Raw genomic sequence first — 23870 nt, 5'->3', positions numbered from 1 at the left:
AAAGAAGCCGAGGAACACCAAGGACTGCCAGCAGTCGCCTAGGCTGGAAGAGGCAAGGATTCTTCCTCAGAGTGAGAAGGGCTTTGCCAACGCCTTAATTCCTACTTCTCACCACCAAAACTGTGAAAAAATTAATTTTTCTGCATTATGTAAAAAAGTTACATGGAAACTTTACAGCTCACAGTAACTGATGTTGAACAGCCAATTAGACTTAGCTGAAGAGAATGATTGGAAGATAGATAAAAGGAATAAAGACATATAAGGAAAGAGTATTAGATAAAATCCAATTTACCAGTGATTTTAAAAAATAGATACTAAACCTGTAGTAACTGAAAATTCTAATAAAGAGTATCCAACAACAACAACAAAAAATCAGTCTTTTAATAGAGAAATACTATTGAAAGCTTTCTCTGAAATTGGGAGTAAGATGCCCCCTGACCCCAACTTTGTTCATCAATCACGTTTTCTAATGATAAAAAATGAACTTACCTAAGTAAGCAACAAGTCTAAGAAAAGAAAAAAAGTACCTAAGGATTAGAAAGAAATTAATCAAACTGCCACTATTTGTAAATGGCAGGACTTTGTACCTAGAAAATTCAAAGAATCAGGACCTCTGTAGTGATCCAGTGGCAAAGACTCCGCACTAACAATGCAAGGGCCTGGGCTGGATCGCTGGTCAGAGAACTAGATCCCACATGCTGCAACTAAGACCCTTCACAACCAAATAAATTAAAGAAAAAAAGAAAATCCAAAGACTATATTTAAATCAGCATAAGCAAGTGATTTTAGCAAGACCACAAAAGTCAACATTAAAAAAAATTTTTTTTTTAATCCTGCTATTTCTAGTCCCAGGAACAAAACTTTCAGCAAAAGAAAAAGGCACCATTTAAAATATAATAAAATACCTAGAAATAAGTCTAACAAAATACATCCAAGAATTTTTACACAAAGTCTAAAAACAAAACCGTTAAAAGAGCCTCAGGATTTGATGCGTCTGCCAAAACTCAAGCAACAGGGGGATCTTAGTGCAAGGCAAGCACACTAGCTCCAGTAGCTTTTTTTTTTTTATTATTTTACTTTATTTTACAATACTGTATTGGTTTTTAATGATAAACAGCTCCCTGCTACAGAGGAAGTGTTGATTCCCATCAACATCACCAGGTGGCTGAGCAGTCACCATGTAGTGAGACATCAGAGACAGCACACAAAACCATTTAGAACAGTGATTCCTGGATGGTGAAGCCTGCTCTGTCCTTTGGAGCAGGGCAACTTGCAGACACTCTGCAGCCTGCTAGTCACCTGGTAGTTGGGTAGCAGGACTGTTTTCAAGTCAAGATTTCTCCCAAATCCAAAAGGTCCTGCCAAAACCTATGCTTCTTGGTGCGGCAGTGTCTTTACTTTTCTGTTGGAGGAAATGTCTGTTTTGCCCAAGGCCTGAAGTCAGCAAATATTTCCTATAAAGGCTCAGAGTAAAAATCTGCTAGGCTTTGTGGGCCACATGGTCTGATGAAACTGGTAACACAAGAGCAGCCTATACAAAATAAATGAATGCAGATGGCTGTGTACCAGTAAAACAACTATTTGCAAAACAGGTCCAGATTTGGCCCATGGGCCCAAGTTTGCCAGTTGCTGCCCAGGACTATTATACTAGACCCTAAAAATGTCCCCGACACAGCAGAGCCCTTAACTCTTTCACCCACTAGCACACAGGTGTCTTTCTAAGGCATCCCAAGTACTCACTGCTTCCTCCTTGCCAAGACCAATGAGCGTATCATCAATACAGTGGATTTGGCAAGATGATCCGTCTCCAGAGGGCAGGAGTTATCAGCCAGCTGACAACAGACAAATGTCCAGGTTACAAGGTCATTAAAAAAAAAATAATCTTTTGCTTGATGCTCACTCAGAACGTATTCCACTAGGTCAGGGGCTTCCCAAGTTCCAGAGGCTTTGTCTTTCCAGCAAACACATCACATTAAGCATTGAGCTGCACCTGGGGCAACTGTGTGGTTAAGTTCCTGGTTGTTTGCTTTCATCTGCCAGAATCCGTCTGCTTTCTGGGGACCAGACTTGCAAATAAAAAGGGTTAGGCTTAACCTCTTCAAGCCTTGGAGTATGGCTCTAACCCCACACGTTGCAGACATCACAGAATCTCTCTGTTCACTGTCTTGGACGGGGAGAGCTTTCTAAGAGGTTCCTCTTGGCCTTACCTACCACTATGACTTAACTTCACAAGCACCCAAGCGTGTTTCCGGGTGGGGGAAAACCTATTAGCTGCCAAGGATACCCCTTCCTACTCACTCATGGAGATAACCCGAGGCGTCTTCACCTGTTTAATCCAGTGACATGAACTTGGGCCTGTGAATCCGTATCACCAGGCCTTCTTATGCTCCCACTCTAAAAGAATTGGCATTTTGGATGCCTGGGATCAGTATTAACTCAGACTATCAATGCAACTGCATATGAGATTTGGGTCACTTCTTACCCTTGGCCTCAGAGGATAAGATGTATAATCTATTACACACACATTGCTGCAATGCTGCCAGGCCCTTCCTCCACTTCATTTGATGGTCTCTGGGCCTGAGACCTGGCTCTGTTATGAAAATAGAAGACTCTGACTTTTCAACCTGCTTTTTGCTCACATAATCAAATGCTGGGAACAAAAGCTGACGGACACCTCAGAACTGAACCTGCAGGACCCTGACACACATAGGTGTTAGCCTCACCACAGATGTGGCAGGGTCAAGGCTCCTTAACTGCCTTTCAGGCTTTGCTGCCCATTCATCCAATCGCTTCCACTTCCTCTCCTCTTCCAGAACTGGACATCTATCCTTCTCAACACTCAGGATCTCCCTCCTAGAGGTCAGTCTCCAAGCTTCAATTCTAAATATTAAAACGGGTCCAAAAGTGCTTACAACTTATACACTCAGTCCTAATACTTGTGTAGTTTCCTTTCCGAGGTTGGGTAATAAAAATTTGAAGGCCAAGGCACATTTGAAGTTTTCACAATTTTTGACAAAATAATGAAAACAAGTGCAGTATTTTGTACTGCAGGTCTATTATTAGGAATAGATTTTTAGACATATCTTGGGTCCCCTGCCATCAAACTGATTCATCAAAATGGAAACCATTTTCAGGGCAGGCTGGCTTTGGCTTACCAGCATTTTACCTCATTCCTGGACCAGACTTTGAGACATAGATTTTCCTTCTATCAACCACATACCTCAGGTGAGGTAACCAAGTGTTCTACCAAGAGGCAGGCAACCACTGCAGCCGCAGTGGGATTTGTGGTCATCCAGCACATTCCGGATTTCCCACCCCAGGTTCTTAGAGCCCACTCCACGTGCTGTATTAGTCAGTCATCTCTTTGTGACCCCATGGACTGGAGCCCACCGGGCTCCTCTGTCCATGGGAATTCTCCAGGTAAGGTGAGTTGCCATGCCCTCCTCTAGAGGGCCTTCCCAACCCAGAGATCAAACCCAGGTGTCCCACATTGCAGGTGGATTCTTTACCATCTGAGCCACCAGGGAAGCCCACTCCTTCCATATTTGAACTTTTAAATTTGCAAAGATCTACAGGGAATAAATATACCCCCTGAAACTTCACTGCTCTAATTAAACCTTAGCCTTTTCATTGCACCCAAGCTCTGGCATTCCTGGGTGATGTTGCCACTGTATCTTTGCCATCTGAGTCTGCAGACCACTGGTGGGAAGAATGACAGGGTGGGGCCATAAAATCCCACAAAGTTAGCAAAGGCCTAAGGCTCCCTCTGATCTACCTATAGACTTAATAGATCTAGGCTACACCGATTGGACACTAAAATGGGAAAATGAACACCCATCAAGTGAAATTCTCTCATGTTAACTCTTGATAGTGTTTAATGTGACTGTAATGCTGTGTATATTGAAAAGCAGAGACATTACTTTGCCCACTAAGGTCTGTCTAGTCAAGGCTACGGTTTTTCCAGTAGTCATGTATGGGTGTGAGTTGGACTGTGAAGGCGGCTGAGCACCGAAGAATTGATGCTTTTGAACTGTGGTGTTGGAGAAGACTCTTGAGAGTCCCTTGGACTGCAAGGACATCCAACCAGTCCATTCTGAAGATCACCCCTGGGATTTCTTTGGAAGGAATGATGCTAAAGCTGAAGCTCCAGTACTTTGGCCACCTCATGCGAAGAGGTGACTCACTGAAAAAGACCTCTGATGCTGGGAGGGATTGGGGGCAGGAGAAGGGGACGACCGAGGAAGAGATGGCTGGATGGCATCACTGACTCGATGGACGGGAGTCTTGAATGAACTCCAGGAGTTGGTGATGGACAGGGAGGCCTGGTGAGCTGCGATTCATGGGGTCGCAGAAAGTCGGACACGGCTGAGCGACTGAACTGAACTGAATGCTGTGTGCAGAGCTACCTGAAATTTAAAATTTGCTTCCCACTGCTAGATCAACAATTTATAACAATTTGGATGTAGGTCTCAAACTTCAGAATATGCATACCCTGCAAAAAACAAACTCTAACCCAAGAGTGTGTCCGATCAAAATAGTCATAAATATGGGACTGTTCCAAACAGCACATCTTATATAAAACCATAAATTGTGGCTAATGACTTAATGTATATAGCACCAAAAACTAAAGACCTCTAGCTATGAATAGGTGCCACCCTGGTATAAAGGAACAGCAGATTACAAACTGATGAATAGAAAAAAAGTCACAGGAAAACTGGAACTCTGTTTCTATTCTAGTTTCTAGTCACCATTTCCACTCGTGTGTTTAATGTTTTTAAATTTGATTTTTAATTTAGCCTTGTTGTAAGAAACACAAGGGAAATCATAGTGCTAAATTTAAAATTCACACTGTTTAACACAGCAGTATTAAATTCAACCACCCAAGTCATTTTACTATTTGTTGGTGAGTATATAGTCTGTGCCAGTCATTGTGAAAAAGTCTTTTTATTTTAAGAAAAAAATTTAGTTAACAAAAAAATTTAACAAGTTTCACTTAGCAAAATACACCCGAAAGGAAATCACAGTACAAAGAAAGTTTTTAAGTCAAGGCCTCACCAATTCCTACAGTATTAGTAATGTGTCTCAATTTTCAAAACTAACTTTTAAAAAGCTTAAACTTAACCTAAGAGATTTTAAATGAAAATAAACTAGAATGAACAAACATGAGAAATGTCCTCTTTGAATTAGGGATCTAGCACCTTGAGTTTTCCAAAAAAGCACGCCTCCCCAATGTGTTCACGATGATGCGGTGTAAAAGATCCACATTTAACATACTTAAATCTACTTTAAACTCAGATAACATCACTCCAGAAGTACACTACCAAAATGTTAATTGAGAAAAGCTGAAAATAGTTTTAGTTTACTCAATATCACATGCTAGAATAAAGTTTGCATGAGAAAACACTGAAGAGGTAATTTTTTAATCCAGATTTCACAAACTCATGGTGCAAAATGGGTCCCATAGCTTCCTCTAGAGTAATAACTGCTTTTCACTGCTTGTTGGCTGCCTGTGAAAATTTGACTGAAATAACTCAAAAGCTACTAACAAAACTAGTCATATCCACCCATGCTGTTCTGGCCACCATAGCCAGCCCCGTAACAGCCGCTCACAGACTGGCTCTCAAGGCCACTGTAAGTGGACTGGGTTGACACGCCCATGCCCTGCATCATCTGGCTGCTATATGCCCCGTTGCTGGCCCCTGTCGTGGAATTCAAGAAAAGTTCTATGTATCGATGTTGCATGTTGGCCCTGTCTTTGGACATGGCCGCCACGGCTTCTTCATGAGTGGCAAATTCAACATCAGCTTCGCCGGTCACTCTTCCATCAGGGCCAATCTCAATGTGGACTCTCACAGGGTTGAGTGGGGAGAAGAAGTTGTAAATGTCGTTCTCTGTGGCTTTGTAGGGCAGACCTCTCATGTGGACGCAGTGTCCAGTGGTGCTCTGGACAGTGAACTCGCCATCTCCATACCGGTGGTCGTACATTCCAGAGAGACAGTAACTGAGGTCTCTCCCAAACAGGTCGGTGGTGAAGCCATAGCCATCACTGAGGCCGCTGTACTCCTCATAACCCCCATAGCCTGCACTGTAGGCACCAGACCTCATCCTCTCCAGGCCTGCCTGCTTGACGATGCCAATATACCTCCTAGCTGTGCCAGGGCGGTCATAGGGCCCTGGCCGCTGCACTGACATGAACTTCAGTGGGGGATCCGAGTATGATCTAACTTCTTCCTGACTGCTCTTGAACACCTCAATATACCTGTGCCCTATTCTCTCCTTGTGCTTCCCTAGAGCCTTCTCTGCTAACTCCTGTGAGGCAAACTGCACAAAGGCTTCCCCTGTAATCTTGCCCTCGGGGTCCACAGGCAATGTGATCCCGTTTGGCACGATTTCCAACCCTGAGAAGAACTGAATGATCTCTTCCTTGGTGCATCCAAACGGGAGTCCTCGAAGTCGCACGAAACCATCATTGGCAGTGTCAGCACTGTTTGGACCACTGTGCTTCAACACCCAATCCATCTCGGTTCTGTGGGACTTGAACACTTCAATGTACCGATGTCCCATGCTTTCCCTGTCTTTTTTAAGGGCCAATTTTACATCATCTTCTGATTCAAGTTCAACAAAAGCCTCACCACTCTGCCTGCCTTCTCTAGTGTAGATAAAATGAACACCTGCGACCCCGTCATGGATCGTGCAGTCGGAGAGGAAATTCTGCACATCCTCAACAGAGCAGGACCAGGGCAGGCCACGGAGCTTGACCACAAAGCCTTCACCTCCCTCAGGGCCCAACATCATGGACACTCGACAGAGGAGACGTCAAACAAGCTCGGGTGCAGCTTTGTGTGGCTGAAAAGAAAGCAAAAACTACATAAATTTTCATTTAATATGTATAACAATATGAAACTAAAGAAGAACAGACTGCATTACTGCATCACTAAAGTAAAAGGCAAGACAGTAGGTGAGAAGTCCTATTGTCTACTCAAAACCCCAATCAAGTGCATGGTCAAATTAAGATATATCCAAACACACACGTAAGTCCATCAGCAGAGTATCAGTTATATGAGATGCAAACATAGAAATCAAACTATATGCCTCTCAGTTTCACACTGCCATGGCCTGGGTTCAATCCCTAGTGCCATAAGCAGCACAGCATGACACCCCCCAAAAAAAACCAAAATAAAACACATTACGTTGTTCAATCCAACACATACATCGCTGTGTTTCACTGAGGGACTAGAAATGGAATAGACTCTTCATTGTACAAGAGGCATGACAGGTGCCCCTCCTGACAAAGTGCCATGAAGTACAAGTGGCATCTGACACCCAGAGTCCAAGCTGAAAAAAGAGTAAAGGTCAAATCCATGTCGAAGGGCAGCATTTTGAAAAGCAGGAGCTGAGTCAGACACCAATATACAAATAACACAGACAATAAAAATACAGATAGGGCCAAAAATATATTCAGAACAGGCACAAGTATACAAAAGTTGTTTTATCGAATTGTCATTTGATATCAAGTATAACAGATGTAGCTATTAAAGTCAGTGGTAAAAGGTGCCGTTTCAAAAAAATCTAGGCACATTATCACGCAGAAAGATAAAACAGAATCTTACCTTAGATGAATCCTAAAACTATCTCAAATGGCATGGCATATTTACACTATTAGAGCAAAACATGGACAGATTTCTAAAAACCCCACAATTAAAACCAGAAAGCATGAATGGTTAAGAAAAAGAAAATTAAACTGGTTTAACAGAGACTTGGTGAAGCAAAACAGGGCAAGTTCTAGAAATTTATAAACAAGGGAGTTGCTTCTTCTGTAGCTGAGCTCTTATCTGTGGCTCTGCCCTGGTCAACTCCACCCACCCCAAGGAATCTCCATCTTCATACAAACTTCACTGAACACTACTTTCCTTATCAATTAAGGAGATTTTCTCATTTCTAATCACCCCCTAGGATACATCTTTCCTTATACCAATTTGCCTCCAGCTACTTGGTTTTGCTTTCCCTTTCAGTGAAATCTCATCCTCAAGAAGGCTTCTTACACGTCCTTCCCTACCCCACCATTAAACTAGGGCACATGTCACTCTGCTAAGGATCTCCATGGCAAGAAAAGAAACATTTTCTTATCTCCATCTCTTCTGTGCCCACAGGATTTAACCATTCTCTCTGGAAATCCTTTCTTCTCTTGGCTCTTGGTTTTCCTGTTAATTCCTTAGGTACTCTGCCTCGTTGAGTCCTTCACCAAGGTTTAACCATACACAATCACTGGCCCCCTTTTTGCAGGTAACCTCACCTGATCCTTGTATTTCCAGGGCCAATTCTGGGTTCAGGACACACAGGTTCCTAGATTTAAGATTCCCCGAGGCCAAGACTGGCCTAGACGAACTCCACTCCATAGTTCAACCTATGTACCACAAATCAACACTGCTTTTTTCTGAAACTCTTCTATAGTATCCTGAAGCATAAATGGCCTTTCTTGCCATCCAAAGGCTCTAGAATGAAACTGAAGCAATCTTTGAACAACTTGCAAGCCCTTAAATCTAATGAGCTCATTATTTCTTTGTGGGGGGTGATCCCATTCTCCACCCTAATCCATGCCTAAATTCTATTCAGTAATTCTTGACTCCACCAAGTATAGAGGTTTCTCCTATCTTGGTCCTTAGCACACTGCCTGATTTGAATATCAAATCATCATCATCTTTGTGCACCGCCTTCATCCCTTTCTACTTCCAGTACCAATAAGCCCTTTCCAAGACAGTCACATGTACAACTTTTCCAATCCTTCCTACCCGCCCAACCTGTAGCTCTTTTGAGTGTAATTTTATGTCATTCTACTGTTTCAACACCTCAGTGGCTCCCCACTGTCTGGAACACAAATCATAGGGCCAAGGGGGTGCTCAGGCCTTGAAACTTTGACCTGAAACACACTTGCATTAGAAAGCAAACAAACCTTTATTCCTGTATTTTCTCTGTGCCGGAAATGTGGCAGGCTCTCTGTTCCACTGGAATTGACACACGTAGTAATTATCTGTCTGAAGATAGCCCACCCAATCTTCTGTCTAGCTAAATCCCACTAATCCTTATACTCTCAGCTTAAATTTACCAACTTTTCCACAAGACTTTCTCCCCCCCCCCAAATTAAATCTATAGTTCTGTGATCCCAGAGCATTCTAGGGAAACAATTCATAATTTGTTTAAAACTTTTTGCAACCGCATTGAGAGGCTGGTAGCAACAGACTTATCTGTTCAGTAGGTCACTGTAGTCCTACCCCCAGCACAGCAGGCCCAAGATTAGCAAGAGATTAACTGATGGCCACGTGGGGCCAACACTACCTTCTAGAATATGGCAGTCTGGTTAGGTTAAAAAAGACAAGCAGAAGGGTGGGGGTGGGGGGGAACAGGAAGCATAAAAGAACAAATACTTAAGAATTATTTAAAGTGCCCAAAACAGAAATTATAAAGCAAAAAAAGCACTTTTCCAAAACACATATGTACTTCTAATACATAGAGCAATATCCTTACTGTTGACCTCAGAATCCTCTAGATTTGGATTCTTCGCAGACTTTCAGTACTTAGAATATTAAATAAAACTTGTGAAAATAAGAGCTGGCTTTCTGCTCAACGTTAGATTTACAGCTAGTGAAAAAAATATCTTAACTCAGGAAGTTTTCTGCATCAAGAAATCAATTATAAACTGAGAGATTTTCTTAAAATAGCTCACCTTAAAGAACACCGGGGGATGCCCACAGTCGAAGACACTCCAGGTAGGTAACGAATCGTCCTAAAAAAGAGCGACAAGGAAATTTTATCTTAATGCCCCAGCACTCCCGGAGCAGGCAGAGGCAGCAATCCCCTGGCTGGGACCGGCTCTGAGCTCCTCTCCAGTAAAGTGAGAGCCGAGGCTGTGGCAAGCCGTTTTTAAGCGCCAGGTTGCCTTAAAGAAAGTACACGCCCGCCCCACCCCACCAGCTTTGGAAAGGTTTATCTTTTTCATAGGGTAATACAGATAATAACAGCCTGGAACCATCCCACTTGCCCTGAAAAGATTTACTCAGAAGGCGCGTTCCCTACAGAAAACCCTAACCGTGGTTAAGAAAATTTAAATATCTAGAGTGGGAGGCGCACCTCCTGGGCGGGGCTGCGGGGAGGAGCGGTTCCCGGAAGCAGAAGGCAGGCCGAGCAGCAAGGAGAGGAGTTGCGCCGCTGGTCGGCACTTGAGACCTGGCCGTTGTTCAGTGATGCGCTCCAGGCAAAAGTAGTTTGCTATAAACTGTCGTAACAGTATTTACAATTTGCAAACATCCCTGGAGATCTGAGTGGAGATATTAAAAAGATTTTCCCTGTTTTTAATAATTTCATTTCTTGAGACCTGTATTTGACATATAACGTTGCTCTTTTAACTGAGAATGAGGGGAGGTAGTGTTGAAATGTTTTAAAATAGGAAAAACAACAATCTACCATCAACCACAGCCACAGAATAAAGCTGTCCGCAGAAGACTTTGATATGTCCAGCGAATTCGTTTGAGAACTAAAGCACATTCTTAGTTTTAGAACCGCAGAATTGAGAAAAGTCAGTTTCTCGAAGCCTGTTGCCGTAGACAGTGCCTGTCTTGCCTTATTAGCATCCTCTATTACATGAGATACTACTTTGGGGAGCAAAACCTATATAAAGTACTACAATTTAAGAAGTCAACAGTTTCAAATTCTCTAGACGAGGGTTTTCAAGAAGCTTCATCAACTGTCCCTCTCCTCTACCCTCAGAAAAGAGTACAATCTAAAGGGTAGAGAGCCTGGTCACCTTAGTGGTCTGAATTCCTCGCCTGGGTTTATCACCCTGCTACCTGCTCATTCCAGTGTGGTCCGCAGACCAAAAGCCCCTGCTCCGACACGCAAACCCAGGGGCGGTCAGACAAGAGGAAACCGATTCCCACGTGGCTAAACTATGGCGCGCACACGTTCAAGCGTAAAGGATATACACTGGTCTCCCACCCGGCTCCCCGACAGCCCGTCGACACCACTGGGGCCAAATGTTACAAAACACTACTCTTGGGTCGAACACCTGGAGACTCATTTTGGACAACTCCACCCCCCTGCCCGCAACTGTCTATGACGTAAGTGAAAACACGGACCACCCAAGGATCTTGTTAAAAGGCAGATTCTAAAACAATAGATCTGGGCCGGGGCCGAGATTCAACATTATCTAACTGCTCCCAGGAGGTATTCCAGAACGAGTTCTACCTCACTCTACTATACTGGTTAGGCAAGATTTAGTTCACATCCAGGTAGACCTATCAAGATAAAAAGGGCGCACCTCCAGCGCCCGACTGATTAGGTTTATCTACGAAGTACACAGGGTGGCTGAAACTGCGCCCCCACCGTTTCTATTCAGGGCCTGGAACTCAGCAGCTCCCTGGCTTCACCGTTTTATCCGTGTCCCAGTGAGGCCTGAAAAGCATTTTCGCCCTTACTTAAAAATGAATTTCAACCTACAGCTGGCAGCACGCACAGACTGGTAGGTTGCCTTAATTAATCAGAAAGTTCTACCTCTTAAATCACAGTCCGCGGGAGACGCCGCCTCAGGATTACGCAGTTGACTCTGCCCTAAAACTTACCGCTGAAGAGAGCAGGACCGATTTCTATTTTCAACCAGCAAGCGCAGTTTACAGCCAAAGGACCCCCAACTCCACCCGAAGCTTAAAAACGCAGAAGATTCCGCGGAAAGGCCAGGTGCACCTCCTTTTGTTATCAACCTGAAATTGAAACTCAACTGGCTGGGGGCAAACGCTTCGTACCAGGCTTCAAAATGCGCTCTCAAGCTCGCGGCCGCGGGCCGCCAGGGGCGCGTCTGAGCGATTTCGGCGGGAAGCGCGGTATCAGTCCCGGATGCTAGGCTCCTGGCGGGGGGACTGGGACGTGAAGGGCTTCGCTCGGCCTCCAACCGCCGATCCGACAGCCTTGGGTCGGCAAAGCCCTACAGGAAGGCCCGACGACAGGGCGCCCCATCCACGGGCCTGGGCGGGGTCAGCGGGAGCTTCCGGGGCGGGGCGAACTACGGGTTGGGGGAGGGAGAGGCCTCCCGGGCTGCGCGAGGTGGGGGGAGGGGAAGGTCACGCGACGTAGGCTCCCGTGGCCCGGGGTGGGAGGGGGCTCCCAGGGCGGTGGGGACTCACTAGGGTGGCAGAGTTTTCAGGCCGTGGAGAGAGACGAAAGTCTTCGCGGCGAAGTGGGAAAGAGTTCTCCGGCCCGGGCTTCCCGAAGCCGCGGGGGAGGGCAGGCGGAACTCTCGAATCCGAGGGGCTCCGAGGAGACGCGAGGAAGAGTTCCCGGGACCCGAGGGGGGCGGGCGGCTCCCGGGGCTGGGGGCGGAGCTCCCGGGTCGGGTCGAGGGGACTTCCTGGGGACGCAGGGTAGGTGGGGGAGGGGGAGTTCCTGGGGCAGCGAGGAGGGGGCAAAAAGAGTTCCTGGGGTAGGGGGCGGCTGCGCGAGAGGAGGTAGGGGAGTTCCAAGGAGCCACGGGGGCTGGGGGAAGTGCGGGCGGGAGTCGTCCGCTCGCGGCGGCTCACCACGACGGGTCCGGGGCCTGGAGTGCGGAAGGCCGGCGCACGGGGCTGCGTCCCGGAGGCAGAGGCCGCGTGACTGCGAGGGCGGCGAGCCGGACGTGGGTCACGGGGTGTAAAGGAGGAAGTGCCACCGGCGGGCCCGCCAAGATGTCACCAATGGAAACGCGTCCTGCAGGTGCGGCCCGCGCGGTCGGCCAAGGCAGGAAGTGGGAGGAGGAAAGAAAAGCAACGAGGAAGACCGTTCGGAGTGAGCTCCCAGGAGAGGTGCCAGGGTAGAGAAAAGTCCAGAGTACGGGCGGAGGGGAGGGGAGGAGTAGCCATCACCACCCTTAAAGAGAAACCGTAAAAAAAAATAACTCTTTAAGGCAGGAAAGAATTCCGAATGAAAACTAATGAACAAAAGGTAGAACCCTCTTTGTATATACAGTACCTTTTTTGTAGATTTGAGCACAGTCATATAACTATTTTCTCAGTTTGAAAGGATTAATTTTAAAACACGCAAATCTTAAACTTTACAACCTAGCAAGCAATTACATTTTATGAACACCTGAATATTAATTCAAATGAACTGGAAAACAATTATAAGGCAATTGCAGTAATGTTAGCAGTGACTTGAATTTATATGAAGAAACTATAAAATTTTAGTTTTAGCTTTGTTGCTGTGATTTTTTTTAAAGTCGTTAGAGATTCGTATGATTGTCTAGAATCTGTTTCTAAATAATCTGAGTGGTGAGAGTCAGTACGGACGAAACAACATGGGCCACGATTTAGTAATTGTTGAAGCTGAGGGATGGGTACATGGGAGTTTTATACTGTTGTCTTTACTTTTGTGTATGTTTAATACTTTTAGTAATAAAGTTTTTAATAAAGTAATAAAGAATCTTACTAGAGATAACAAATTACAGAATTTATAGGGAAAAGGAACCGTACTAAGTGAGAACGTGATAATGCAGTCTGCAAAGACTCTGGGAAACTGGACAAGCACAACAGCCGGTCCTTCAACAAGATAGCTTCAAGGGAACAGTTACTGAGTAAAAGAAAACTTAAAAAGAATTATCAAGGATTCACAATATATGGGAAATATATGGATCTTGATTCAAACAAATTGGTAAGCATAGGACAATTTAGGAAATACCTGAACACTGACTAGAAATTTGATATTTTATTTACTTAGGTAACGGAATTAGTTATCCTAAAACGAAAGGCATTCGTTTTCAGAGATACATTTTTAAATGTTTGTGGGTGAAATGGTGTGATGGCTGGGATCTGCCTCAAAATTCTCTCAAAAAATTATCTCTAAATAGAAAGTAAGTGGGGGATGTAGAGAGAAACTGTCCACAACTGGTAGCTATTGAAGCTGGGTGATAAGATTTAAAATGCAGCTATCGCACGGAAATGAGAAAGACACTAAAAACTCATACATTCAAGAGAGACTACTCTGAAGAAAAATTAAGCCATAAAACGGGCTTCTTTTGGGAAAGTTATCTACAGAGATGAGTACCCTGACTGGTTCCTGAGCATTAAATTTCACTTTTCTGTCACTTCCTAAAATCCCCGTCAAAACGTATTCTTGGTAATTTACACGACTGACATCCTTTTTCGCACTTTTTTCAATGTATTTGTTTCAGTTTAGCAGCGTTATATATGCTTTCTTGGCTTAAATGGTTGATGACACTAGCTAGCTTAGCGTTAATAATTGATCAGTCACGATAGGGTTCCTGCCCAGTGAAGGAACAACATGTACAGAATACACAGGGGAAAGTACTGGGACAGAAAACACCCCGAAACACCTGCAGCCAGGACTGAGGTCAATGAGGGAAGCAGAGCAAGATTCTCCCAAAGCCCTGAAGGCCTGATACCGTATTTTAGACTATTTATTCTAAGACCAATGGAAACGGGTTTTGCTTTCCAACAGAACAATCTAGCTGCTCTCTGGAAAATGAATGATGGGAACAGATGCATGGAAACTAGATGGGATGGAATAAGTCAAATTTTGGAAGAATTGATGATACTCTGCAACAAAAACATTGTGGAAACAAGTGTGTCAAAGGATTTGAGTGATAAGCAGCAGGATAAAATTTACTCAATCTCAAGTCATTCATTAACCTAGAAATACTGTGCACTTACAAGATGCAGCTACTGTGCTAATAAGTCCACAGAACAGTGGACTAGGAATCAATAAAGAATAAACATGTGATGACAAATTCTGAAATAACCCCAAATTAGAAAATGGGGGCTAACTCATATAGGGATTCTGAGGAAGTGACATTTAAACAGATCAGAAGCATGGACAGGGGTGGAAATGTTAAAACGTTTTTACCCTGGTATACAGGTAAGATTTTAAAATGTAGTCATTTGTTAGGATATGCTTTGGTGTTAGTTGCTTTGTAAAAATATTTTTAATTGGTAGTGAATCCTTTTAATCACTCTATTCAGTTCTTACTAAATTCAAAAATGAGAAGAAAAATGTTTAAGATACAAACTAATATGAAATAAAAAAAGGTCCTGTACAGCACAAAGAAGTACACTTAATATTCTGTAATAAATTATAATGGGAAGGAATATGAAAAGGTGTATATATAGAGAGCTGAATCACTTTTCTGTACACCAGAAACTAACACAATATTGTAAATTAACTTCAATTAAAAAAGAGAAAAGCTATAGATGGGCAACTAAAATACACTGACACTTTGTTTGCCATTATATTTTCATATGTCAAAGAGGATATGTCATAATTTGAAAGCAACAGGAAGGCTGTTTTCCATTATCTTTAGACTATTAGGCTCTTTACTGTAGGTAAATAATTTATTACTGGGGTAATAAAACACTGTTTTCCCCAGTGTTCATTTCTCAAAAGCTGTGTTAACTAAAAAGCAAAAATAGTGTACTATACTGTTAGGTAAATCATATCTATTATGTTTGTGTTGAACACAAGGACAATTTTTTAGCCAACATAAAACAAGAAGTCGTTCCATGATATTGACTGCATTTTGATGGTGACTCAAGAATCAGTATCTAAAGTTAGAATAGAAAAAATAGCAGGTGTGGCAGTTCATAAAAAAGAAACACTACATCTCCAGTGCTAAAATCTGTTCTCAACAGAGGGACATATCTATCACCTGTATTAACAAATGCCCAGTCCATTCAGGAGGCCTGGAACTTCCTCGTGGGACCAGGTGGAGAGCTGACACATTGTCAGATCACCTGCAGCTGCCGCAGGGATGGAGGCAGTTATAGCTCCTGGTGCTCAATGTTCACTGCTCAGGACCACAAGCACACTATGCCAGGGGAGTGGAGAGCAGAGCCAAGAGCAGCAAGGGACAGGACTGTGTACTTGAGAGGGGCTCCAGCAACAGTAATACAAGCCGGTGAACAGCTCAGAACAGTTTTCTAGGAAAAAGAAATACTGCACTAACCTTCAGTAAATATTTTAACAGAAAAAATTCAGATACTTGATTACAGAATGAAACATTTTCCAGTGCTAAAAACTGAGTTCTGATTTATAGTTAATAATGAAAGAAAGGTTAGTGGCTTGGAAAACCAAGTAGAAGAAATAAGCTCAAGACAAAGGGAAAAAAAAACAAGGGGGAAGAGATGAAATTCAGAGGACTCATATATAAGAGACAGGACAGGAGAAATAACATGTGAATGATAGGCATTCCAGAATCAAGACAAAATGGAGGCAGGTAAACAGATAAAGAATGGAAGGAAACCTTCCTGGCTTAAGATAAACTCTGTTGTGTAGTTCCCCACAGATACTTTAAAAACACACAAACCAAGCATATGTTGGTAAACTCCTAAATTTAAAGTACAAAGGAAAACTGCTTTGAAAAAAAAAGAACAGGTTAGGTACAAAGGATAAAAATAGAATAGCCCGTAGTGCTTGAAATGTGGCAAGAACAAACTGAGATGTGCCCCAAGTGATAACATTTAGTACATATACAATGAATTGCAGGAAATTCCCTGGTGGTCCAGTGGTTATGATCCCACTTGCTTGCTCACTTGCTGAGGGTGAGGGTTCAGTCAACTAGTTGGGAAATTAAGGTCTCAGAAGTCTTAAAGTGCAGCCAAAAAAGGAAAAAAAAAAAAAACTTATTACATATTTCTGCAATGTGGGAGACCCGGGTTTGATCCCTGAGTTGGGAAGATTCCCTTGGAGAAGGAAATGGCCATCGACTCCAGTATCCTTGCCTGGAAAATCCCATGGATAGAGCAGCCTGGCAGGCTACAGTCCACGAGGTCACAATGAGTCAGACACAACTGAACAACTTCACTTTCAATTTTTTCATTATGTATTGAAGTGATATTTTGGATGTTTTGAACTAATCACAATATATTAAAATAAACTATTAAAACATTTCTCAACTCATTCTACAAGACCAGTATTAATTATGCCTGTTATAGGCTGAACATTATGCCCCCCAAATTCTTATGTTAAAGATAGCCCCAGTACCTCAGAATGTGACCAAACTTGGATATATTTATAGAGACAGCTAAAGTAAAAATGACATAATTAATGTGGTCTGTATTCCAAAATGAAGGGGCAATTTGGACACAGAAAGCAGAAGGAAGACAGCCACCTAAAAACCAAACAGAGAGGTCTGTAACATATCCTTCATTTTTCCCTCAAGCTTCTCAAGAGGGAACCAAACCTGCTGATACCATAATGCAGGACTTCTAGCCTTCAGTATTATGGCACAATAAATTTCTGTTTAAGCCACCAAGTCTGTAGGACTTTTGTTATGGCAGCCCTAGCAAATTAATACACTTGTAGATGGCAAAACCAGACAGACATCACAAGATAACCCCCTAAGGGCATAAATGCAAAATTCCAACAAAATACTAACAAACTGAATCCAGCAACCTATAAAAAAGGTTATATACCATAATGAAGTGGAATTTATTACAGGAATGTTTCAACATTATATGTACTGGGCCATATGTAGCCACATGGATAGACCTAGAGACTATCATACTAAGTGAAGCCAGACAAAGACAAATATGATACTGCTTATAGGTAGACACTAAAAACAAAACACACAAAGCAGAAAGAAGGCTCACAGACATAGAAAATAAACTTATACCAAAAGAAGGGGGTGTAAATTAGGAGGTTGGAATTAACATACACATAAATGAAATAGATAAACAACAAGGACCTAACTCCACAGCACAGGGAACTATACTCAATATTTTGTAATCACCTTGAAGGAAAAAGAATATACACATGAATAACTAAATCACTGTGCTTACATCTGAATTAACATATTATAAATCAACTATAATTAACCAAACAAAAACATACTGGAATTAGTGGTGTTGGCTTTTTACAACTTTGTGAATTAAAAAAACACCCTCTGAATTGTACTCTTTAAAAAGGTGAACTGTATGGTATGTGAATTATATCAAAATGGAAAAAGAAAAGCATTTATATCATAATTCTAAATGGCACCCCACTCCAGTACTCTTGCCTGGAAAATCCCACGGACGGAGGAGCCTGGTAGGCTGCAGTCCATGGGGTCGCTAAAAGTCGGACACAACTGAGCGGCTTCACGTTCACTTTTCACTTTCCTGCATTGGAGAAGGAAATGGCAACGCACTCCAGTGTTCTTGCCTGGAGAATCCCAGGGATGGGGGAGCCTGGTGGGCTGCCGTCTATGGGGTTGCACAGAGTCGGACACAACTGAAGCGACTTAACAGCAGTAGCAGCAAAAAAGACCTCAATTAGGGTGAAGATGAAGACTGGAGATGTGAATTGTGGACCATCCTGCATGCAGATAAACTTAAAAGGAGAGAATGTGGTAGGAATTTCTAATATTTATATAGTCAGGACTTCTGAAAAGGCATACTGCAAGAGAAACATAATAGTTTAGAATTTTTTCATTCTCGTCATTTTTCTCTTAAATGAGTATCAATTTTTGTGTCATTTCAGAGATCTTTCTCCTGGCCCAAGGCCATACGGACATTTTTTAAACTTAAAGGCTCTATTGTTTTTATCTACATTTTTAAACATTTTAATCTACAATAAACTTGGAATTGATTTTTCCAAGAGTTTTAGAATTAAGTTTATCCAGTTTCACAGGCTAATTTCACTCCAGAACTCACATGAAAAATTCCTACATAAACATGAAACAACCAAATCTAACAATACACAAGCTACTTAATACGTCATGATCAAGTTGGATTTATTCCAAAAATCCCACTGTAATTCATCATTTCAAAGTCAATCACTGATGTCACATTAGCATCTTAATGAAGGTAAAACAGGAGTCACCTAAGAATTTTTCATGTTTCTAAGAAATGCTAAGAAATATCCTAAATTACAAAATTCCTCTTCACACTGGCAGTAGAGAACTTGCCTGATTATGACTCACATATAGGGTTACAAATACACACACATTAAAAAAAACAAAAACACACAACAACCACCCAACCTAAACATCTTATGCATGGCTAATAATAGCATGTGACATAATACCACTGCAAAAATACCACTGATAAAATGGGAAAGACATTTGTAATTTATTCCCCAAAAGTGTTAATATCTTTAAACATATAGAGAGCTTCTAAAAAGAGAAACAAAGTCTTAACAGTCCAAAAAAATTTTAAAAGGCTAGAGATATTGACAATTGATAGAAAAAGAAATGCCCTTGAACATGAAAAGATGCCCATCACCATGTAAGATAAATTAGAACTGTAAATGAAGCATTGCAGCACTATTTCTAATAGGAAAAGACTAGAACAACCCAATTGCCCATCACTAGAGGTCCAGTTGAATCAACTTTGATGGATCCACTTAAGTATTGTATCTTAAACTCAAACAAGCCAAAGACCATGAAGTTGAGTCAAGAAAGTCAGGAACCAATCTTAAGGGCACTCCCATTAGCCAAAAATTGAATAATGTGAGCATCAAAGAGAATAAAAGCTACAATGGATTAAAACACACCCTCTATGATAAAATCCATGACTTCATAATGAGACCAGAAATATTACTGATTTTGGCACATACTAAAGATTCATTACACTAGATATTGATAAATATAAAAAAGAAATCAAAACCTTAACTTGCCTTTTATAAAAGTACTTAACTTGCCTTTTATAAAAGTACATCTTATAATACTCATATGATAAAGAAAATTTCCTCCTTATAGGAGTACTCCTGCTAGTAAGGAGGAATACTGAATTAAAATATCACAGATACAGAAATAATTAACAAAACAATGCATCTAGAGAACACTCAATAGCTGCTAACATCACAAAGGACACCAACCAATATGTGCCTCTGGCAGGAGTACAAAACACCTCCAATGCAATATTTAAAAAAATCTCAAGGGAATCAGAACAGCATATAGAGGTTAACTAACATTTTAAAGGAAATGCAGAGGACAGAGACTCAAACAACTAAGTCCATGGGAATGTAGTCAGAAAAACCCAGTGTGTGGGAAAAGAATTCTACATGAGACACACAACCTGACTTCTACATAAGAAGAAACTTTGAGAATAGAAAACCTTTAGATCCATACTAATAAGGGAGCCTCTTGTCACAACTGAAATGTGGCTGGTGCAAATTGAGATGTGCTATAAAATAAGCACGCATTGGATTCTGAAAGCTTAGTTCAGGAAAACAGCATGAAAATTTATTACAGGATGAAGTGATATTTTGGATCTATTTAAGGTAAATATATATCACATTAAACTAAATTACTAAAGTGAACTGTTTCTTTTCATCAGAAAATGTTAAATTATGTGACCTGCACTGTATTTCTATTGGAGAGTGCTGCTCTAGCTTAAAATATAACTTAAGAGGTAACTTTCCTGGTGGTCCAGTGGCTAAGACATGGTGCTACCAAAGCAGGGGGACCAGGTTCCATCACTGGTCAGAAAACTAGATCCTGCATGCAGCACCCCAGCAGAGCCAAATAATTTAAAAGACAAACACAAACTCAAGAGATATTTATCTAACAAATATATAATGAACTTGTGTGGATCCCCAATCAAACCAACCAGCTATATAAAAATATTACACAATCAGGTACATGTCAACACTGAGTATTAGGTGATATCAAGGAATTATTATTTTTTAGGTGTGATAATGGTATTGCAGTTATATTTTATAAGTCTTTAGAATTACAAGGTTATGAATAAAAATCTTACTATGCCAGGCTGGTCTTGAATGAGCCTGGCTCTCCCTCTGCCCCATTTTCTGTCTTCCTCAAGAACCTTTGTGGCAGCTAATTAGGGGCAGGGGCCCTGGTAGAAGACTGAAGCCGTCAGGCAGACCTTTGTCCCGGTCCCATCTATATCCCTTAAGACACATCTGTAAGATGACAACACAGTAATAATTCCCTGCAAACTGGTCATGAGCATGCGATTAGAAAATGTGGAAAAACACCTAGCTCTGTGTGTGGATCCAGTTAAGGATCACTTAATGTGTTTCTACAAAGAAACTGAGAACCAGAGCTCAGATAGGAGAGGGCAGGTTGGTGGTAAAGTCAGCTCTGTGGAAGGTAGCCCCCTCCCACTTCTGTAGTCTCTTCAGGCACCGACTCCAAAGGGCACGCACCCCTTGTCTCCACACTCTCCCTCAGTTTCGGCCACAACAAGGACTAACTCTCCTCAAATCAACTCACATTTTTCAGTTATTTTATGTTTAAAGGGAGCTCTGTAACAACAGTACTCAAGTGAAAACCTGTCACTTGCCAGTTAAAGAGAAAAGCAACAAAAAGCAAATAATACAAAAAGAACGTTACTAAAATAAACGTTAAAAAACAGACACCGTAAAACGGAAATAAAAAACCCAATCAACTTACAGAGAATGCACACAGGAAGATGAGATCCCCCAAGGCAAAGGATGAACCTGCTTAACATCCGTAATAAAGCGATCTCTCTCAATATTCATTAAGTGCAGAAATTACTTTAAAATGAAAAGAGAAAAACTGCCTAAAAATTAGCACTGAAAACATCACTGATAGGCCCTAATAGGTTTTTATCTGACCGGAGAACCCGAAATTATTTTCATTTTTACTAGAAATTCAGAAACAGTCAACTTTTAAAAACGTGACTGAAATACTGGCAATTAGAGTAAAATAGATAGTTTCGATGATGTTTTTAAAAGATTTGCCGCCTTCAACCCTCCGAGTTCCACGAGGGTCGGACCACGCGAGGCCCGCCCCCAACCCCGGCCGCCTGGGCCCCTCCCCCCGCAGCCGGCGGTTCCCGGAAGCCGCCTCGCCGCACGGCCCCCGTCAGCGTATGGCCGCTCGCGGGCCGCTCTCCCGCCGAGCACCCGTCCGCAGTGGCAGTCAGGCTCTCTCCGAACAACCTCGAAAACAGTTGTGAAGCATGGTCGTTCGTCTTAGGACCTCCAGGGGAAGAAAACTGCCGAGGGCATCCCAAAGGACGCGGGACTCGCCGGTGCCGGCGTGGTAGGGGCTGGGAGTGGGGCTGCTCTCCAGGGCCTCAAGTTATTTGTTGGGAACCTCTGAGAGCCCTTTTAGAGTACATATTAAAGGGGAGAGGCCCACGGCCCCTCCAACCGTTCAGGTAAAAGACCAGGGTCCAAGGCCGGTCGGGTCCCCGCAACTCGCGGAGCCTCCCCCGGGCCGCCCGGCGCCGCCTTCCGTAAGCGACACGGGAACAGGGAGGGGGAGGCGCAGCGCGAGCAGCGTCCAGAAGTTTCTCGGGCGCAGGCAAGAACGGTCACAAAGTACATTCAAAGATAAAAGTAGTACCGACAAGAAAAAAGAAACGGCCAAATTAAGATAGCTCACCAGAAGTGTTGTCACCAGGCTAAGACAACGAGAACCAGAATTTCAACCAAAATACAGGCAGACGGGGCTCAGGGCACAGAAGCTGCACGGAGAGGAAGAAAAGGCCCCAACGCTCGAAAGTCGAGGCTCGGCGAGCGGGAACGTGGGAGGAGGGAGGAGTCAGGTCCCAACCAGTCTAGTTCAACTCGCGGACGCGTTCAGCCACGTGCAAGTACCGCTTTCATTTTAAAATGACCCTCCTCGAGCGGTTGCCTGGTCTTCCCACCCTACTCCTGCCAGGGGCGCTAGGGCTCTGCTCCCTCTGGAGTCCGCACGAGACTCTCCTTCCCCTTCCCTGCCTCCCAAAGCCCAAACCTCAGCCCCGCCGTCTAGTGCCGGGAATATAAGGCCCGTGACCTCAAATCCACCTCCCCCAAGCCCAAATCAGTCCCGCGGTCCCCACCCTCAGTGGGCCGGGTCCCCTTTCAGTAACTTGTCGGTCCCCGAATACACGGCCCCTGACCTCAGATTCCATTTCCTCCGACTCCAAACCTCAGCCCCGCGGTCCCCAACTACCCCCGTAGGCCCAGACCCCAATCGGTCCCGGGTGTGAGGGCCTTCACCCCAGATCCCGCCTTCGCTGACCCCCAAATCTCAGTCCCTCGACCCTCAATGCCAAGTGCCCCAGTCCCCAGCCGGTCCCTGGTAGGCGAGCCTCGGACGCCGCCTGTCCCACCCCTCACCTCGGGGTCCGAGTCTCCACGCCCCCGCTTTTCTTCACATCCGGCACCTTGGTCGTCCCTCTAAGCACCTAGAGGAGGGTGGAACGCTAGGGACTTGGCAGTTGTGACTGAGGCAGTTGAGGCTTGTTTACCATCACCATGGAAACCCCTGGCAGCGCGCCCCGCGAGGGGGCCCCGAGGGGCGGGTTCAGGCACGCGGCAGGCCCGAGTCCACAACCCCCGCCCGTTGTGCGCACTCGGCGCTTCCGGAAGCCCTAAAGCTCTGAGTGCCCTACCCCTCCTCAGCCCCACGCCCAAGCACCCAGGAACAGGAGCAAGCACCAGGAACTCACGCCCCCGCCCCGCTCCCGGCTGCCGGCGTAACAGCTGGCCGGTTTCCCCACAGAATCCCACCTGCTCTCCAACAAGACGCGGCGCAATCCCACTTCCAAGACGGAGCCGGAAAGACGCAAAGACCGCGGAGGGGCGGGGTCTCCAAGGCGGGCGTCCGGGGGCGGAGCCGCGGGGGCGCCATTGTGACGCTCCCGGAGCGGAGCCGGGGATTGGCCGGCTAGTAGTAAGGGCGGGGCAGGGTCTTACGGAGCAGGGGCGCGAAGAGCGGGGGCGCTGCTGAGACGGGAGCTACGGGCGGGGGGCGAGCTCTACAGCATGGTCAGTGGGGACTTTGTGAGCCGCAATAGATACTGACTGGGAGAGTCCCCCAAATATTGAGCCCAAAGGACGCCTGGCCAGGGCAAAAGAAGAAAAAAAGAGTTATTTCCTGCTGAGAATTGAAGAGGGAACCGAGGACACCGGAAACCGATAAAAGGCGGCTCCGAGGG

General features: G+C 43.9%; 1 protein-coding gene across 9 annotated transcripts; it reads right to left on the bottom strand.

Moving 5' to 3' along the window:
- Positions 1-4930: 4930 nt before the first annotated feature.
- HNRNPF (heterogeneous nuclear ribonucleoprotein F) lies at positions 4931-23511 on the bottom strand. 9 transcript variants are annotated; one of them, XM_068981598.1, is made up of 5 exons: positions 12171-12452; positions 11613-11750; positions 10126-10312; positions 9722-9781; positions 4931-6846 (listed from the first exon to the last, which is right to left on the bottom strand). In XM_068981598.1, exon 5 carries the CDS (start codon positions 6793-6795, stop codon positions 5551-5553), a length of 1245 nt encoding a protein of 414 aa, XP_068837699.1. In that variant the 5' UTR covers positions 6796-6846; positions 9722-9781; positions 10126-10312; positions 11613-11750; positions 12171-12452; the 3' UTR covers positions 4931-5550. The 9 variants fall into 9 exon arrangements, with proteins under 9 accessions (XP_068837699.1, XP_068837695.1, XP_068837697.1 ...); XM_068981594.1 differs by lacking the exons at positions 10126-10312; positions 12171-12452 and adding an exon at positions 12564-12637; XM_068981596.1 differs by lacking the exons at positions 10126-10312; positions 11613-11750 and adding an exon at positions 11793-12081.
- Between the last annotated feature and the right edge of the window lie 359 nt (positions 23512-23870).

Source organism: Capricornis sumatraensis, chromosome 10, assembly GCF_032405125.1.
Source record: "Capricornis sumatraensis isolate serow.1 chromosome 10, serow.2, whole genome shotgun sequence".
NCBI classification, from domain to species: domain Eukaryota; kingdom Metazoa; phylum Chordata; class Mammalia; order Artiodactyla; family Bovidae; genus Capricornis; species Capricornis sumatraensis.
The sequence above is the reverse complement of the archived record's forward strand: the minus strand, read 5'-3'. Positions and strand labels throughout refer to the sequence as shown.

What these genes read in the sequence shown, in the direction of transcription:
- HNRNPF (XM_068981595.1), bottom strand. Translation starts at nt 6,795, where the DNA reads ATGATGTTGGGCCCTGAGGGAGGTGAAGGCTTTGTGGTCAAGCTCCGT.